Here is a 19,671-nt window from a genome sequence, read left to right as displayed (position 1 = left end):
TTCTAGATGTACACTTTCATATGAGCTGTCTTTTCATAGAGACACATCCATAAAATGGACAGGCTTACATCCTTGGATTAGAATCTCTTAAGGAGATTAAATAATGGCCTCTCATTTCAGGTGTCACACCCTTACATACAATTTCCTTGAAGGAAATCTAGGGTGGGTTGGCTGCCATTTCATATATTTTTAACAATGTTTTCCATCTTCTTGTTGTCAAATGTTTTCAAAAATTCTCCTCCTTTTCTTCTTTTGTTTTTGAGAGTGTTTGGTAGTGGATGCATCACTAATAGACAGCTTCTAAATTTGAAGATTGCTTCATATTTGAGAATGATTGGGGAGTAATACCCTTTAGCAGTAATAGAGGGTCTCATCATCAATCTTAAGAAGAGTGACCATTTAGCACGACTCAATCCATATGCATTATAAAATCCGAATCAAGTGAAGTTGACACACTCCTACATTTGGTGGATATTGCTACAACAAAGAGATAAGTGCTTATAATCTCATCTCGGTGTTTCATGTTACTACACATACACAACCGAAGCTATATATATTTTTAGGGAGAAGGTTGGGTATGCTGCTGATATCAAGTATGTTAGCACTCATTGTGTCTATCTCTCTCTTTCTTTTTTTTTGAAATGACCCTCATATCCTTCTTTAATGATACTCTATTAGTTATCCCACCGAGATTATTGTGAAAAAACCAATCAATGTGATGGAAACTAGAAGTGGGAAAGACTACAAGGGCAAGGCTCTAGCAGTAAAGGAGCCAAGGGATAATGAGGCCAGAACAAGCAGCATAAGGAAAGAGCCAGAGAACCCAGTCTTACCTCAACTCAAGAAATCCCAGGTAAATATCTCCATTTGGGGATTGTTGATGGCATCCCCTTCGCATCGTGAAACAATCTTGAGGTCTCTCGCTAATGTGCAAGTGCCGATCGAGATAAACCTGATGCACCTCACATATATAGTAGGAGCAACATATGCAGTGCAGTCTCTGATGTTCTTAGATTCTGAGCTTCCCAAGGAAACCCAATATAATCGAGCTCTCCACATTACAGTTGAATGCCTTGAAAAAGTGGTTCCCTAGGTTCTTGTTGACAACAGGTCCACTTTGAATGTGTTACTATTGAGATTAGCAAAAGTTTGATGTTAATTTCCAAGCCATTGATATACCGGTTCTCTCTCTCAATTGTCAATTATGTCTCCCTTTGTTTATCCTTTAATAATGATACAAAAACCAGGTTCATGAAGATTGGCCCCACTTCTCCACCTTTTAGGTAAGGAAGGTTAGAACCATTTGATCAAAATATAGATCTGTTTGTGGCTATTGGATTGGAATCTATTATCTCTAGACTCTGATTCTGTAATTCTTTCAGTACCCCTTTGGTTTATATTCCAATTGTTTGGTCTTGTAGGGAACTTTGGCTTTAAATGGAAAGGCTCTAAAGTCTAAAGGATGATTGGTATACTACACCAACGGTCCACACGATCATGAATGTACTAGTGAAATGAGATGCTCACATGGTGGGAGTTGGGACCCAGTCACCATTGATGGGTTCTTTTGAGTGACGTAGGATTGATGATGATTCTTCCTTTTGACCTTCAAAAACTGATCTCATGGTTGTAATCATTTTCATTCGGGTCAATCAAGATTTTCTTTTGGCCACTAGCTGACCATTTGCTAGCTGGTGGGGTCCTCAATGGACAACATATGCACCATGTGAGCAATGAAAAAAACAAAAAGGAAAAAGTGGAACTAAGGCTGTGTTTGGTAGCCAAGAGAAGAAAAGAAAAAAAAAGAAAAAAAGTACATTGTTAAGAATTTTTCTTTGCACTTGGTATGTCTTCAGCCAAGAGAAGATTTCATTTTTCAAATTTAATATTTCTCTTAGAAATTATAAAATTTTCTTTTGCTCTCCAAAAATTTTCTTGCTAAAAACACAAGAAAACATGAGAAAATATGAAAATATAATAAAACAAAAAATGAATGATTACACAATGATTTCCTATGTGTCTATAAAATTCAAAACTTTTTGAATTTTTTTATTTTATTTTTTTTTCTTCTCTTGGTAACCAAACATACATACTCTTTTTATTTTCTCACCATTTCTCCTCTTGACTACCAAACATAGCCTAAATGTCATGATTGTTTGTGAACGACATCTTCATCACAACTAAAGCTGCGTTTGGTATACATTCTTGAGATTTGGTTTATTCTATACAAACCTCACCTTCATTCCCTTCTTCTTTGAGCTCTCTCTTAGGTGGAGGTGTTTGGCTATCCATTTTAACCTGACTTAGTTTTGATGTCTCACACCTAAGTGTGTTTATTAGTTTTATTCTTGTTAAATGGTTTGGTTTAAATTTGGCTCACGATGGCGTAGGTATAAATAAAAACTGAACCAAATAAATAGGTTAAATAATCCCCAAGCTTGTACTAAAATTTTCCTAAATATGCATGTTTGGAGATGGAGAGGTTCTCCAAATTGGCACCCCTAATTTTGGTGTATGGAGAAATTATGTGACAATTCCAACCCTTTCGATGTCAATGGATGGTCTAAACTGATCACATTTAGATTTCCAACTCAGATTCAATCATATATACTTTTTTATCTAATAGCATGTATATTTGTTCTTGCACCTTCAAAAGTCCTCAATGCCCTCTTGTGAATTTTACTGGGTTGTTTTGTAGCATGGTCAATTTTATATAGACTAAAACGCGAGACCTTGGGCTATGTTTGATTGCAAGGGAAAATTAGAAGGACGAGAAGAGAAATTTTTTAATTTAAAAAAGAAACTTTTTATAATCGTTACCCATGTGATTGTATAAACAACTTAATTTTTTTCTATAATATTTAGTGACGATACATTTTACAAGTAATATTTATTTTACATTTTGTAGCAAAGAGTTTTGGACGCAAAGTAAAGTGTAATTTAATAATCAAATAAGAAATGATTTGGAGTTAGTGAAGACAAAGTAAAGGTTAGAAAACTTTCTTTTTCAAGTTTGAAAATTTTTCTTCCATTCGTTTTAATTCCCCACATGATTTTTTTTTAGTAGGAATTCCCCTCATAACCAAACAGAGCCTTTTTAATGTCTACCAGCCCAGAAATTACATTTAACCCATATGAACTGCTGAGTAAAAAAATTAGGTCCAATCATTGGAATCTTTTCAAAAACTACTTGTTTAAAAACCCCCATATCCATATTTTCAAATGAAAAATATTTTTTTTAATTTATAAATGGATTAATCAAACAACTTAAAACTCCTAAATTACCACTAAGAATATGGTATAAATAGAATTATTTTAAGAAAATCGCTCTTTATAATAATGTTTGGACAATCAATTTAACCTGTTTCATGAATGCAACTAAATCTAAAATTGAACATTGGAATTAATGTCAAAGTCTTCTATACATAATAATAATTAAAGTTTACTCTTTTAATTCTACAATTTATCTTTCTCATCTATAGAAGCCAATGTATGCATAATTACCTGATTGTATGAATGGTTCAACCCTGATTAGTTAGTAGTAGGGTTGCAACATGGTTAGGTTGAGCCAGGTTTTTTAAAACCCCAGCCCAACACTGGGTACCCTTAGTTGGGCCCATGAAAACTACTCTGGATCAGGATCCTCTCCAGTGAGGGTTTTGTGTCTCTCTCTTTCCTATTTTTGTTTTCCTATTTGGTTTCTCTGCCTACAGCTAAATATAATTGTAGACATCAAATTTTGTTAGTTCGAGCATGTCTTATATGTTAAACTTTGTTTCATATTTGAAAATATTTTTGCTTTGAATATTGCAAAAGCAACATGCATGGATCACTCTATTTGAGTTATCCATTGGCTTCATTCATCCAATAATACTTGTCTTATATAATATTTTCTTTCTGTTTAAAAATAAAAATAATTTTATATAGAGATGTCAAGGGATTGGATTAGTTTGGATTGGATTGGAAAGGGGTTTCAATTGCTATCAAATATGTTCTGTGCCGCATATAAAAAAAATGCAAATGCTAATGTGCTCACATTGTTCTAACAAACAAACAAAAAATGTGTTCACATTGTAATTATTGGTAGGCAAGTAAGGGTTTGCATGGTCTAGTGTTGTTATGTTTTTGTTCGAATAAATTTAGAACAGAACGGTGACGTCTAGTTTGTTTTTTCATTTTTCATTTTTCATTTTAATCAATTAAGTGGAAAAAAAGAAAACATTTGATGGTAATTGAAGAAATATATTTTTTGATTTTAATTTAAAATAAAAAATTGAAAAAAAAATTATAACAAAAAACAACACAATATATTCAACTCTTTGCCACCACTATCGCTGCCCAGGCCCTTCACCACCACCACTCTACCATTTATATATGAGACTATAGTTTCTGAGGATCAATTATTTAAATGGGCTGATCACAATGTGGAATCCAAAAATAAGGGTACCAACTAGGCCCCATTTGAAATTGATCCGCATCAATCAATTGACACCTCTAGTGAGTGATACATCTTAACGTTAGGGCTGTTCCTTGACTACTACCTTGGATTCAGTATCAATGCCATTATTCCTCTAGGAGCAGTGTTAGAGAGACCAATCTTTCACACCTAGACCACCAAATTATCCCTCCTCTAAGGGGCTCCAACATTGATGTAGGGCGCATGCAGCCAGACATTAATGTTTTTATTACCAGGTTTTAAGGTGTCATGTATTTATAATTTTACTTTTTTTTAGTATAATTTATTCTTTTTTTTTTATCAATGACAGTAAAACATGTTGTTTCATATATTTACTTAAAGAATAAACAAAATAACGACAGATTTTGATAATGACATTAATAAATCTCTTTCAAATTATTTTAAAACCAATTTTTATCCCCTACTAAAAAAAATTAGAGAATATAACAAGGAACAATAAAATAAGATAATATCAAGTTCTAATTACACCTGCAGGCCTACAGAAATGTCATTTAGACAGTCTTCTTTTGAAAAACTTAAAATCATCCCACCACGTGATTCTATTTAAAGGGAAATCGTTGCATGTCAAAATGTAGTCAAGAACAAAGCAGCCTCTATAGACAATAGTATACTTTTAGGAGAATGATTCTTGTCCACGTTGTAGCCTAAGCTAGCACCCCTTGAATGTCTCTCCTCTCCCAATAATGGCATCTTTGTCCCTATCAATTAACTGATAAGGGCGCTTATTGGCTCTTGCCTTCCCTTGTAACCTCTATTACCATGAAGGAAACACTACCCCATTATTTTTTTATGAGAGAAGGATAGACACACCACCCATATGTGGTAAGCTAGTAGGCCGCACCAATGAGGGCATGAAATAGGGTAACATATGGGAGGCATAAGGGTTGTTTAAGAGGATGGAAGATTGATATAGACACATTAGGCGTTAACTTATAACACACCAGCAGTGTACCTAATCTTTTTTTTTTATTATTACTAAAAACTATATAATATTATGAGAAAAGATTTGTTGGCCTAACCAATCATGATAGACTAGCTAGGGACACTGTAGGGATAGAAATCATTATTTTAAGGGTTTTCCAATACTTTCTCTTATAAAGAGGAGATCCAGCTTGGTTGATAAAAAACAAAAAATCTTTCCTTCAAAAAGTTTTGTAAAAGCTATATAATTCTTCCTTGGGCAAGGGTTCATTTTGCAGATTGTGTCTAATGGTAGGGATAGTTGTCAAATCCATAAATAGGGAGTCATCGCACTCATGCAGTGAGTATTTGATGGTTGATAGTTCCTTAGAATGTGTGTCAAGATGTTCTTTACCGCTGGATGCTTACTATACCTATGTGTGTCGAGATGTTCTTTGCTGCTTGAAAGTATCTGATGGTTGAAAGTTCCTTAGAATGTGTGTTGAGGATGTAGACTTCAAATTCTGCCATTTATGTGTTTTAGGTCACTTGCCATGCAAAAGGGTCACACATTCTTTCTTTTTTATCATACAGAAAAGTCATATAACTGCTTTTTCTTTTTTATTAAATAAAAAAAGTTATATAACCACTTGACCTTTGTCTTGATCTTGTCCATACTCAGATCAAGGGATGGTCCCCTCAGCATTTCTCCATTTCAATGGTTCTAATTTTAATTTTGCATTAAATATAAGCTTCAGTGTGTACTAAACATTTAAGTGTTTTTCCTTGTTCTCCTGGTCTAAGCAATTCATCCCATCAGCTCCACTCCATCTTCCTATGTATATAGATGTCTCCTTAAGTATGCTTTTACCCATTATCACTTTGATTTGTTACTTAAAATATTATAAATAGATCAAATTATGCATAGGGTACGTAGTTCAAATTGGTTTTGGAAATTATTCAAAAAATAACTACTTTGGTTCAGTCATGGTTTTGTTTGCCCTATTTAAGATGAATAGTGATGCTTTTTAAATTCATTCTATGAAACATTTTATGAGAGAGAATTTATATTTTATAATATGATTGTTATGGATTTAAAGTCACTTGTTTCATTCGTCTTATATATATATATATATATATATACAGGCTTTCAGCATAACTAGTCCGACAAACCTATATTGACCTACAACCGCATAGGCATGGTCATGTTGGGATTGAATGAGAATCATTCAACTTTTACTGAAAGCAATGAAAAGTACTAAACACCCCGTGTGAGTAATCCCAAGGAGATAAGAGGAGTCAAACTCAAGACCACACACTTTGTGAGGTGAAGGTCACTTCTCAACTCCTCTACCCCCTTGGGGTTCATTTATCTCTTGTACTCTTTATCTTGTTATGAATTCATTATTAACTATAGGATTAAGTCTCTATTCATGCATGGTGAAGAGAAAGCCTCTTAAGTCACAACATCAAACACTTAGATTGGATTGGGAAGGTTACTTTGGACAATGTACATTTGTCGGAGAGGGGTGGGAATTCAATTATAGAACTCATCATCTAGGAGTCTGATTATGTAGTCATATATCCTAGGTGTAAAAAATGTTCTTAATTAATTGTATGATGGGAAAAATGACTCTATCTAGGGGTGTGATGGCTGCCTCCAAACATAGAGGGGGCAAAATGACGCCCCACCCTCATCAAAGGTAAAAAAAGTTCACCATGTTGGGCTTTCACGTGCGTTCCCATTGGCCCAAGTGCTGGAGCTATGCTCCTGAACAGAAAATGCTTCCCTTTCTATGTTTTATTTGAATAAAGTTTCCCATTGCCCATGGAGAAAATCTCCACAAGTGATGTCACCTTGTAATTGGATTCTTCAATCATCATTAACTCTTATCTCCACTATACATGGTCAAAATTAAATATCCTTTCTTCTAATCAAAGGTTCAGATCTCGGAGGTGAGGAGATGCTCTCTTAATTATGGAAGAAGAGAAACTCGGTCCTATGCTTTTTATCTTCATAGCTTTGATGTTGATTGTCTATTATTGTTATTATTACTAAAAATTGTGATGTCATTTGATAAGGCTTTAGTATGGTTTAAGTAAGCAGAATCAACAATAGGATCAACCTCTACTAATTCTGATACAGTTAATCACTTGAAATCTACCAAGAATCGGCATGAATTTTTTAAACCTAGGTTGATTCGGCTGATTCAAATCAGTCAATTTTGCTAATTTTGATTCGCTTCCTCAACCCATGGGCTTTTATTTTCATATCATACGTTGTCTCTTTTTGGAGACAACATTTATACCGAAATTTTGAAACCTTCTTCTATATATGATCTTGGAATGACGCATTTTCTCTTATTGGTGGTGATGTTGTGGCTGACATTAGATCATTTGATGTCTTGAAGAACCTCATACATAGGATGTCTGATTCAGGCCTCCAAGTCCACAATCATAAAGATCTTGAGATCCTCCAAAATTATCTAATTTGAAGCAAATTTCTATGCAGTTGGTAAAGTTGTGGTATATAAAATCCATGCTTACAAGGAGGTCACACCCGCCTCTCCCTCCTCTCACGCCCTATATAGTCCACTACTTTTAAAGTAAATGTGAGAGCAAGATGGAGTCCATTGAATCTTCACGTATGTGAATGTTCCTGGTCCGTAGATATGGCATATATTTTCTCTCTCCTTATTTAACAGATGTTATATCCAAGGATTAGGATTGTTCATGTACATTCACTTGCGTGAAGATTCACCACTCTCAGCAAGTTGAGAGATGGATTTTTATGCCACTTAAAAAAATGTAGACTCCACTTAATATGTCTATGTTTACAAATGAATCCAATGAATCTGTAGCAAGGCGCCAGACTTGCACCTACTCAGTTAGTCAAGCAAGTCATAATTCTATTATACACAAGAACCATCACTGTCTAGGCATGTCCACAATAAGGAAATTTATTCAATCATTTTCAGATAATGAGAAAGATCAAAGAATCCATCCATTTTAGGAAAGATATATACTTTATGGAAATATCCATAACTAAAAGGATATCATAGATGTCCTAATTGGATTTGAATTCTCTGTGACACAAAAGTATTCATAAATGTTTTGACCATCCCCCTCATTGGTCCCTAAGACAAAACCTATGGTGCATGAAATTACCACCCCCTCCTTTCCCCTCTTCTCCATTTATGAAATGAAAAATAACATTCATATTGATACTTGTACGTACACTTTCATTAATCCCGTGATGATGCAAAAGCTACGCAATCAAACAACGATCTCTTGCTCTCTTTCTTTTAATTAAATTTCCTCAAGAATATTTTTTCCTATGACAACTTAGATCAATTAAAAACACTTCGAGCATTAAATAAGGTCTTAAATTCTCAACTAAGCCAAGCAGAAAACCTATGAAGAAAAGCCAAAGTTTTCCTAGGAATAAAAGCACGTCACCACCACTGCATTAAAAATCTGCACACCTGCCAATAGTGCAAAACCACGGGCTAACCAAACCTTAAACGTCAAACCTCCACTCTATTATTCACCACTTAAACTCAACTAGAAAAACAATAGATGCAACAAGCCGTTCGTGGTGGTTCATTACTCACTCGGGCACATGGATTTAGTTCTCGGTATTGGTTTGATCTGGATTGGTATTGAAGAGAATAGATGCGTATTGATCATTTTTTCCCCTTATTTTTCAAAAAAAAATAATTTTTTTTTAATTGTTTTATCCCTGAAACGATATAGATAATTGATCTGGATCGGTCATGGGTCAAGGATCGATCTCAATCAATACTAATATGATACAACTGATACGGCTGATATGATATCAATACTTGAAACCATGCTCGGGCATGCTTTCTTCTAGCTCCTGTTTAAAACAAGCACTTCAAATAACCTTTTTGCCCAGTGGGTAGTGGAGTTGGTAAAGGATCTTTACCTCAGGAAACATGTGGTTTTGAGTTCGACTTCTCCTACCTTCTTGGGGTCACTCATACAGGGTTATTTAGTGTTTTTCATTGCTTTCGGTAAAAGTTGAATGATTCTTATTCAATCTCGGTATGACTCGGTTCATATGATTGTGAAGTCAGTATGGGTCCACGAGACCAATCAAGCCGAAGACTACTCATCGGTAGCAAAAAAAAAAAAAAGAGGGGAAAGTATTGAGAAGTGAGTGATTAACATCATTAAGGATGGGCAATGCTTTTGATAATACAGGAGAAACTCTAGCACTGCTGATCATTTTTGTTTTACCTGTAAATTTAAACATTAGTGTTACATTGCAAGTTTGGATATGCGTGATTGCATATTATGCATCTATTAATTTGAAATTTTAAAATCAATGTAAATCTCCAATATAGAGATATAAAACTTTGAAATTCAATTTTTTGGCACTTTTAGGTAACCTTCATTTAACATTTGAAAAATATAATGATAAAATTCTTAAACATGAGATCATGTCAAGGAGATATGGAAAATCACAAAAAAAAAAAAAAGGTTAATGAGGGTGGAGCAAAGTGTCCATCACAATCAATTTAGTTAAAGAAGGTCAATAACAATTTCTTACTTGAGAGAACAACAGGATTTACAAAGAACAATTGTAGATGCACCCACCACCTTAGACAGTTTTGACAGAAAAGTCACGTAAGCTCAAAGCCCAATCATATGGGAAAGAGGACAACTTTGAACAAGAGAATAGACTCGTGAATGAAAATAACACATACAAATCAAAAGGTGGGTTACATATGCTTCTTTCTCTAGAGGGGGGAAAAACTTGTACTTGTTTCATGTATCTCGCTACTATTAAGGAGACCTTGTTTTGGCAATGGTTGCCCTAGGTTTTCTTTATCTCACGTTCGGTGGCTTCATTCACCTTTCTTCTATAATTTTTCTTTCCACAGTCGGAGTTTTTCTAGAGTCGATTTCTTTTAATAAAATTTTCACTTTCCCAAAGAGAAAAAAAAAAAAGATAGGTTGCTTTCCAATAGGTTTTTTTTTTTTGCTAAAGGATGAAAATATTAAGAAGAAAAAAGGAGCACATCATAAAGAGGAAACAGGGACAGAGCAGAGACCCCTAACAAACTCCACCTTCGGCATGGCCATCAACAAAGAAAGAAAGCATCACCCTAAGAGAATCTAAAGCTATGCCAGCCCAGGATATCATTTTCTACATAATCAGCAACGTGTCTTGGGAAAGACACTGAGAATTCTGAGTTCCCAGATTTTGAAGCCTTTTTTACCAGAAAATCTGCAATTGGATTTGCTTCACGAAAGCAATGGGATATCTTCCAAGGGATTGATTCCAGGAAAGGGATAGCATCCAACCATCTTTGGAGGATAAACCATGGGATATGGTTCCTTTGGATCGCCAAAACAAAAGCTGCCGAGTCAGATTCTATCCACATGCCCCTTGCACCCATCGCCTTAGCCATCATAATACCTTCCATGACTGCCTCAACCTCTGCTTCATAGGACTTTTTTATTCCAAAAAAAATGTTAAATGAGTGCTTTCCAATAGTTGATTTATTACAAAAGAAAAGAAAAGAAAAAAAAAAAAAAACCCCACCCCAAAATTCATCAATGGTGGACCATGAAGAGAAACTTTTCTACATTGAACCATGAGAAGGCATATTCCTGTCCACGATATCAAAAATGAATACTATTTAATTATGAGAGTAAATACGCATTTTATACACCTATCTTTTTTTTTTTTTTTTTTGGCAGTAGGTAATGATACACCTATCATATCATATTATTATTATTATTATTATTATCCAATAATAAAACAAAGAGTATTTCATTCCACACCGTATTAACACATTCTTTTTCCCAACAGAGTAAATGATACAATTTTTGTTTAAACCAAACTTAACTACAATAAGTTTTTCTTTTTTCTTGTGAGAATGTTTGAATAACACCACCAATATGGGTGTATTTAGAATTTAACGCCTTCATTTAACTATTTCATATCTTATCCCCCAAAACATTTCATATTGATTTTCAATGAGGGTAAATCTATCATTTCACATGGGAAGTGAATTAAATGACTTTTAACTTTTTAAATTAAATAATATATTTTTTTTAAATAAATCAAAGAACAAAAAATATTTGTTGATCCTATGGGTGTCAATAAAAAAATTCTTTTTGAAAATATTATTGGAATCTATTTTCATTTTTATTCATATGTATTCATTCTTATATTTTTCTAGATGAGTTTCCAACTTAAAGAAAATTAGCAAGTAGCTAGAGAGTGGGTCTAATGTAAGTCGAGGGAAAGTCTATAATTTAACCATCTTACCCCAAACTCTTCTTGACATAATAATAAAAATTTAATAGTTAATATAATAAGTGTGTCCTAATCAGCCCTTTCTAGTCTCTCATGGTTTTTTTTTTTAAAGGAAACAAACTTATTTATTGAAGCGTGAAAATCGCAAGGAGTCCAAATTGTACAAATCAGGTAGCTAAGAAATGGATAAAAACCAGTGTGTCTTATGTTCGCAAGTCACATCCATCCAGATCAACAAATCAACCATGCTATTAATCTCTCTGAAAATATAGTGAAAGTTACAGTCAACAAATAAGGAACTAAGGTACTTAAAGGTCTATAATAACATTATTAACTTCAGCGGGATGCCTCATGGGTTAATGGGTTCTTGTCTATCTTTCATGTGGATCTTACACAAAAAAAACAAAAAATACCCATACATACGGACTGAAAGATGATGAAAGAAATAGAGAAACAATTCAAAGATCACGTGGGCAGCCATGGTTGGTGATGTGACAAATCGTGGCATAAGTGAATCCATGAAAATTGTTGCATAAAACACACCATCATTGAAAGGAAAAAAAAAAACACACACAAGAATGAAAAAGAGCCAAGTGAGGCATCACTTTCTGTCAGACATCAGAGGTATTTGTTAAGTGGAGATGGTGTTGAATTCTGCTGTCGCAGCAACTGCGTTTCGACGCCTCTCGTTTCCTTAATCACCAGACCAAAATTCCCCCACGTGATTGTGATGCCTCCGCCGTCTCTCTCTCTCTCTCTCTCTCCCCACCTCCTCTTTAGCCTCACGAGTTTAAGGTGCTGTTATTAACCCCTTCTTCTTCCCGTCGCTACTGCTTCTTTTATATACATCTTCACTCACTTCTTCCTCTGCGAATTAGTAAAAATCCAGATGGGTCTCATGGGTTCTCTTCAGAATGAACTATGGTTTTCGTTCTCAATCTTAATCTTAACCTCCCTTTCTATCTTCCACTTGATCGGCGCTTCCTCCGATCTTGACAGTTCTTACTTAGAGGGTGGTCGTTATTTTAGCTCTAAGGATTCGACCCAGAAGAATCGGAACTCTTCTGGGCGTTTATTGTTATCTTCGGAGACAACAGACTCGGATTCTGGAGCTTGGACTAAGGTGTGCTCAGAACAAGTTTTGGAACTCGCGACACGGAAGGAGAATATTGAGTGGTTGAAGGGGTTGAGGAGGAGGATTCATGAGAACCCAGAACTGGCTTTTGAGGAGTTCGAGACGAGTAGGTTAATTCGGGATGAGTTGGATCGGTTTCATATCGATTACCGCTTTCCTTTGGCTGAGACTGGCATCAGGGCTTCTATTGGTACTGGTGGTCCTCCTTTCGTTGCCATCAGAGCTGATATGGATGCTCTTCCTATTCAGGTTCATTTTTTCCACTTTTGGGAATTGGGGTTTGGGTTTTCACTTTAGTTTTTTTTGAAAAGGTGGTTGATTTGGTAGTTATCTTACTTATAAGATTTTATGAAGTTACAGAGGCTTTGCTTGAGTTGCTTCTGATAAGGAAATTTTTGCAGGAATTGGTGGAATGGGATCACAAGAGCAAAGTTCCTGGAAAAATGCATGCTTGTGGGCATGATGCGCATGTGGCCATGTTGATTGGTGCTGCTAAGATATTGAAGAGCCGAGAGCATCATCTGAAGGTTTGTCTGCGATGGATTCTCTGTATTAGACCTAAAACATGGGTGTTGGTTGTGGGTTATCTGAATAGGAATTGAGAATCTAGCACACTCTGGGGTGGCTGAGTGGAGATTTTAGCATAAGATATTGAGCCATCCTAGTAGTTCTGTTCTGTAGTTAAGAGTTTTTTAGTTAAACCATCGGTGGTTGTATTTTTTTTGCTATTGATTATGTTCAAGATTCCTTCTTTATTTGACAAGTTTCTTTTGTATAGTTGCGTAGTCTTCCTTAATTACATAAATTAATGAAGTGAAGAATATGCTTTCTTTGTAGGGGAAAAAATAATATTAAAACCTCTATCTTCTTTTAATCACTTTTGGTCTACTTTTACTTCTTTTTTAATCAAGAACATAGTAACATTGGTATGCCCTTAGAATTTTATTTATGTATAAGGGAAAGTTCAAACCTAATTTGGAGTCAACGCCTACCCTACACCACACTTTGTAGAGGAGGGATTCCCTCCCAAAACAAAAGTATAGGGCTAAGAATTTAAATATGAATGGAGAGAAGGAAGACCCAAATGAATAGTTAATCTGATAGCAAATCAGCACATTGGTTGTATTGTTCACAAATGAATGCATGGGATTTTTTATTCCTAGAGGTTTATCTCCGAAGCAGTAACAGGAAAGGATTCTAAGTGAAACATTGTTTTTAGCTCTTAAGAAAGAGCTAGGGACAGCCGTGAAGTTGCTTTGTTGGCTTTGGGAGTTATCTTTTCAATGTTGCTATGAGACTTTTGTCTTTGTTCAGATGTAATTTGGCATTTTTAATAGCATATCCTCTTTTGTTTCCTACATCTTCCAATGGTTTTCCTTTTTTGTGGTATAGACTTGTTGGCCATCAACAGACTTCTTTTCTTTTCCTCACGTGAATCACATTCCTCTTTCATCCTCTTCTATTAAGACTCATCATCCTAGCCTTATCTGGAGTTACCGAACTGTTTCAGTGGCTTGGTTGTTGTAGCAGAGTAAAAACTCGAATCATCCTCCTCTCTCCATCCCCAAGGGAAAAGGAGAGAGGTGGCTGGGTGATATGAATGACTGAAAGCAGAGTTCGATGCTTTTTGCTGTTTGGTATGATTTTTTAGAATGGTACTAATCCAACGGTCGAAAACCGCACCATACTGTTTAGTAAAGGTTGAACTTTTTCCAATATGGAAGATCACTTTCTGGTCTTCAACGTTAAACTATCAAAACACCGATCTTCTCATGTTTTACAACTCAAAAAGAAAAAAAAAAAAACAAAAACAAGAAAAGATATGCTTCCATGGCATAATAGCAAGTTATCCACACCCAGTTTCATTCTATTTAGACTTCAGAATGAGCCAATCTTCCATATCCATTTGATATTCAGACACTGTTCTTAATGGAATTACTATATCCACTCTGATCATCATAATACTTATTCCACAATATCACACCTCCATACTTGGCTGAAGTCTTGATCACTGGTAATACCTTAGAATTCAACACATTTGCAGGGACGAACCCACTTCCTGCAGCCGGTAAACCCATGAATATCTTGGTTGCTGGCACCAACGAGGTCCATTTCCTCCAAGAACTCAAAAGATTGTTAACATTCCCTAAGTTATATTGGCATGAAGGATTATTATAAAACTGAACCCAAACATAATCGAAAAGCCGTGTGTTAAGTGCACTACCCATGTACGAGGGACGAAAACTATTCAGCCTTGCCCCGAGAATCCCACAGGTGCAAGGGATGAAAACTACGTAGCCGTAATACCCCAAGAATGCCAAAAGGCCTATAAGCATAATTAAAGAAGACCCATATAGCAGGAATGCAAAAGAGCAATTTAGAAAATGATCTGCATTGCTTAAAATCAAAATAAAATAGACTAACTACATTCAGTTGTTTTACCCAAAAAACTGATTTACCCAAAAACTACATCCATTTGTATATTAAAATAAAGGTATAAATCTCCTTACGCTAGTACATGGAAATCTCCAAAATAACATGTTGAACAACCCACACATGAATTGAAGCTCCACCATATATGAATTGAAGACCCAACACAAACCATATTTTCCATCATCACAACAAGCCTACTTCATTTTTTCAAACATGAATCAACTGGAGCTGAAGAATGTTGTTTCTTATGTTAATCCAACGGAATCTCCAAGGCCTACAAAATATGCATAAATTATTATGTTAACATCAACAAGAATCCATAATTAGAAAATAAATGAGAGAATGACATTACTAACCTGCTGAAATTGAAGACCAGCACAGCTATCGAATGGAAATCCATAACTCATCAATTGAGACATGAAACTTGTTGATTCCTATGAAAAATTTATGTGTTAATATCAATAGTAATCCATGCATCAATATTGAAATGATATAGATCAATAAATTACATTTCATCTTACCTTGTCATGCTCAACATGGGTGCCTTGAGGGAAACCAATAGGTGAGGTGGAATGATCAACTTGTATAGAACCAATAGAAGAAAATTGGTATGGCATCGAATCCGAATGAATTTTTGCTTGAATTGATTCTTGTTCGCTCCTTCCCAAATTATGGTTATTTTGTCCTATGTTAAAATACAAAAGATATTTGACTTTCTTTCACTTATTTTTCCTTCTGTGAAAAAATGATATTTTTTTGTGTAAATATGAATCAACTATACAACTATAAAATACCTTTTTTACCTCGAGTGATGTTTAAGTTTTGATGCTTCTTTTTTCTTCTTTTCTCTAGAATGCTTACCATTCTGCCACCTAGTCCACCATCATCCATTTTTTTTTGAATTCCACTTACTTGTTGACACGTTGGATTACCACGGACTAAGGCATTTGTTTGAGGCTTTGGTTGTGTTTCTTCACTCAAAATTTTATCCACTTTTTCATGCAACTCTCTTAATCCTTCTGTCACAATTAAGGTAGCCTTCTCACTATTCGCAGCCTTGGTTGCAAGCCTAACACTTTGGTGGCACTTATTACCATAACGAGAACCTATGATTGCCTTCCCATTATCTTGAAAAACACCTCCATAATCGTTGTTCACAATCCCAATCTTTGCAGATTTGGTCCATCTCTTCAATATAAATTGGGGTGGGAGTGTATGCATCTTCCTATGATTAAGTACTTTTACCACGTCTGCATTGAATGCCCATGAACTCAAATTTTTTAAAACTGCATACAATTGTGTTCTTGGAGGAGTCAAATGTGACCAATCTTTCACTATCTCTATAAACTCTAGTCACTTTGTACATGCAATTTGATCCTACCTCTTCCAAATGTCACAATCATAGGCAATTCCCTTTTATATTCCTCTTCAAATATAGCATACATGGTCCTTGTGTATTCTTTGGCAGCTTCCTTCAACATTGGTACATCAACCCATAATATAGGGAATGTTTGATTGGAGTTGAAATCTTCAGTCATTTCATTTAGGCTTCTCCGTTCCATTGCCTTGTCATATCGCTTAAGAAATCTTATAATAGTGTATTTTCTTTTCAAGTATCGTTTAAGAAAGATGGATCATTGGCAGAAGATCTTACAACTCCTCCTCTATTTGGCCCGGAATCAAAAAAATGTGGAATTTTATCTCTAATCACGAGAGATGGATCATTGGCAGAGGCAATAACATTGATTTCTGGAATGATAATTGCCTAGGGCCAAAGTCCATTCATAGCCAGTCCAACCTGGATGAGGACGACTTCTCTAATCTCTCCCACCCTGTGGCATTATTTATTAAAAATGGCAAGTGGTCACTGCCCCTTCTGTGCAATCGACCTTCCTTCGGGAGACTTTTCTAAGGATAAATCAGATCAACCTCCCTTCCTTGCCCTCGGAGGACAGGTGCGTGTGGAGTTTAGATCCGATGAGCCTATTCTCTATCTGCCTGGGACGGTTTGAGAGTGCCTTCTCCAGTGGTTTCATGGTCTTCGATTGTTTGGCGGAATCATTTACCCCCTAGGCTTTCCTTGTTGGGATGGCGATGGCTTCATGGAAAGCTTCCCTCTGATGATCTCATTCATGCCAAAGGAATTCAATTCCTTTCAAGGTGTGACCTTTGTGGGGGAAAACTACTAGTCCTTTTTCCACTTATTTATTGAATGTGAGTTCTCATCTACATTATGGAGCAAAACTGCTGAACTTTTTAATGTCATTTGGCCACGCAAAGCATTAGTGTTTGAGATGGTGTCTTGGTGGAAGAATAGGGGTAAAGGTTGGTGTCTGAAGGAGGTTTGGTTCACCGGTCTATTTACTACCTTAGCAGCTATATGGATTGAAAGAAATCAGCGGAGATTTGAGGGGATAAAGAGAAGCGCTACCATGCTTCTCATTGGCATTAAAAGGGAGATAGGTTTTTTGTGTAGCAGGCTGAAATTTTCGCCAAAGGGAGTTGATGATCTCATTATATGTCAGAGGCTTCACCTGGAAATGGCTAGTTAGAACCCTTCCTCTATTATGGAGATCCATTGGTGCAAGCCTAGTCGCTCTTGGATAAAGCTTAACTCTGATGGGTGTGCGCTCGGGAATCCGGGACGCGTGGGAGGTGGAGTCGTCCTTAGAGACCATGAAGGAAAAGTGTTGATCAATTATCAAATTTTCTTTGGAATTTCCAATAGCTTTGCTGCAGAGATTTGGAGTATTTTGAAGGGAATTAATTTGGCTAAAGATAAGGGCATCTAGTGGTTGTGGATCAAATCGGATTGCTCTGCGGCTATCTCCCTTTTTCATCATAGATCTTTACCATGGTTTTCTATTCAAGAATGGAACCATTCTCTCAGTTACTTAAACTCTATTGAGTGGAAGATTTCTCACTGCTACAGATAAGCCAATCTAGTGGCTGATTTTTTGGCAAAGGAAGTGACAAAATCAGGATCATCATATGATTATGTCCCGCTGCCTCCCCGTATCAAGGATGAATTGGCTATTGACGAAAATGGTCATACTTGCTTTAGATTTTTGAGATAGCGGTTGTGAGTCTCTTCTGATGCATTGCCGAAGGTGGAGGCTAGCTTCAGGCTCATGTAATATATTCTTTTCTCTTTTCTTATTTTTTAATAAAATCTGATCTTCTAGCGAAAAAAAAGAATCTTTTAAGAGAACTATTGGTACTTTCACCTCGTTGAGTTGTTGTCATATTAGCACAAAATGATTCTCTTCCATACACCAAAGCCCATTTCTCTCGAATATCAAATAAATTCAATAACCATGTGTTTTCTTCAAGATTGAACTCTGTTAGCAACTCATTCCAATCTAAAATAATTCCTCTTCATTTTCAGAACCATATATGACACTCTTGAACCTTTTCTTGAAGCATTCTGTATAAGCACCACCGAGTATTTTAGCAGCATTAAGGTATATATGCCACAAACAAAGGCGATGACTTGTTTGTAGCATTACAGTAGCAATAGCTTTCCCTATGGCAGCTTGCTAGTCTGTAAGAATTGTCTTTGGTGCTCGTCCAGACATAGTATATAAAAAATTTTGAAATCACCAAATAAAAGATTCTGATGTTTCATCCAAAAGTAATGCTGCACAAAAAAAATAAAAATAGTTTGCCCGTGATGATTTACACCAACAAATGGTGCAAATGGCTGACCATACTTATTTGTTTTATATGTTGCATCAAACCAAACAACATCACCAAAGCAAAAGTAATCTTGGACTAACCTTGCATCCACCCAAAAAAAATTAGTCATCTTATCGTCTTGATCAACTTGTACACTATGATAAAACATTAGATCTTCTAAATGTTTATTTTCCAAATACTCTAATACAACCTTAATATCTCCATCTTTAAGCTCCCATGTACGCTTCATACGCAATTGATATTTGTAATCCTTTGTAAAGTTGAGATTTTGATACCCTTCAGCTTGTTCACATAAAAAGTCATATTCTTCTATAGGTGATATCCCGGAATTATCCATTCCTGCAATTTGAATATTATGTGCACGTTCCACGACCCTTTGTGATCTAAGCAGAAATATTTTCCCCTCTGGTACAAGAGGATGATTGTGCTCGCATTCAAGTTTAGTAACTAACCATATCTCATCCTTTGTTAGCTTTACAACCATCCGTGCTGAACAACCAGTTCTTGTAATTGCTCGACTCTTTTTCACATGTTGAGTATGACTATCCACTCGTCGATAACCTTTTTTTGAGCATGCAAATCTTTTTAATTGTACAATACCTTTCTGAGTTCTTTCTATCCGTTGTTTTCAAATGCTAAAACCCTTTTTTTCTTGCGTACAAATTGTAAAAATCATATGCTTGGTCGGCAGAGTCAAATTCTTTGCCGATTGAAGGAACCTCAATTTCTGAC

The 19,671-nt window shown here is 35.6% G+C and overlaps 2 protein-coding genes across 2 annotated transcripts; one reads left to right on the top strand and one right to left on the bottom strand.

The window, feature by feature from the left end:
- Positions 1 to 12,277: 12,277 nt before the first annotated feature.
- On the top strand, positions 12,278 to 13,684 carry LOC122082693 (IAA-amino acid hydrolase ILR1-like 6). Its single transcript, XM_042650420.1, has 2 exons — positions 12,278 to 13,056; positions 13,209 to 13,684. Exons 1-2 carry the CDS (start codon positions 12,562 to 12,564, stop codon positions 13,407 to 13,409), a joined length of 696 nt encoding a protein of 231 aa, XP_042506354.1. The 5' UTR covers positions 12,278 to 12,561; the 3' UTR covers positions 13,410 to 13,684.
- A 1,036-nt stretch (positions 13,685 to 14,720) lies between these two features.
- On the bottom strand, positions 14,721 to 15,035 carry LOC122060891 (acidic endochitinase-like). Its single transcript, XM_042624031.1, has one exon. It carries the CDS (start codon positions 15,033 to 15,035, stop codon positions 14,721 to 14,723), a length of 315 nt encoding a protein of 104 aa, XP_042479965.1.
- Positions 15,036 to 19,671: the final 4,636 nt, after the last annotated feature.

The sequence above is a fragment of the Macadamia integrifolia genome, chromosome 1 (assembly GCF_013358625.1).
Source record: "Macadamia integrifolia cultivar HAES 741 chromosome 1, SCU_Mint_v3, whole genome shotgun sequence".
Classification (NCBI taxonomy): domain Eukaryota; kingdom Viridiplantae; phylum Streptophyta; class Magnoliopsida; order Proteales; family Proteaceae; genus Macadamia; species Macadamia integrifolia.
This window is presented reverse-complemented; position numbering and strand designations above follow the sequence as displayed.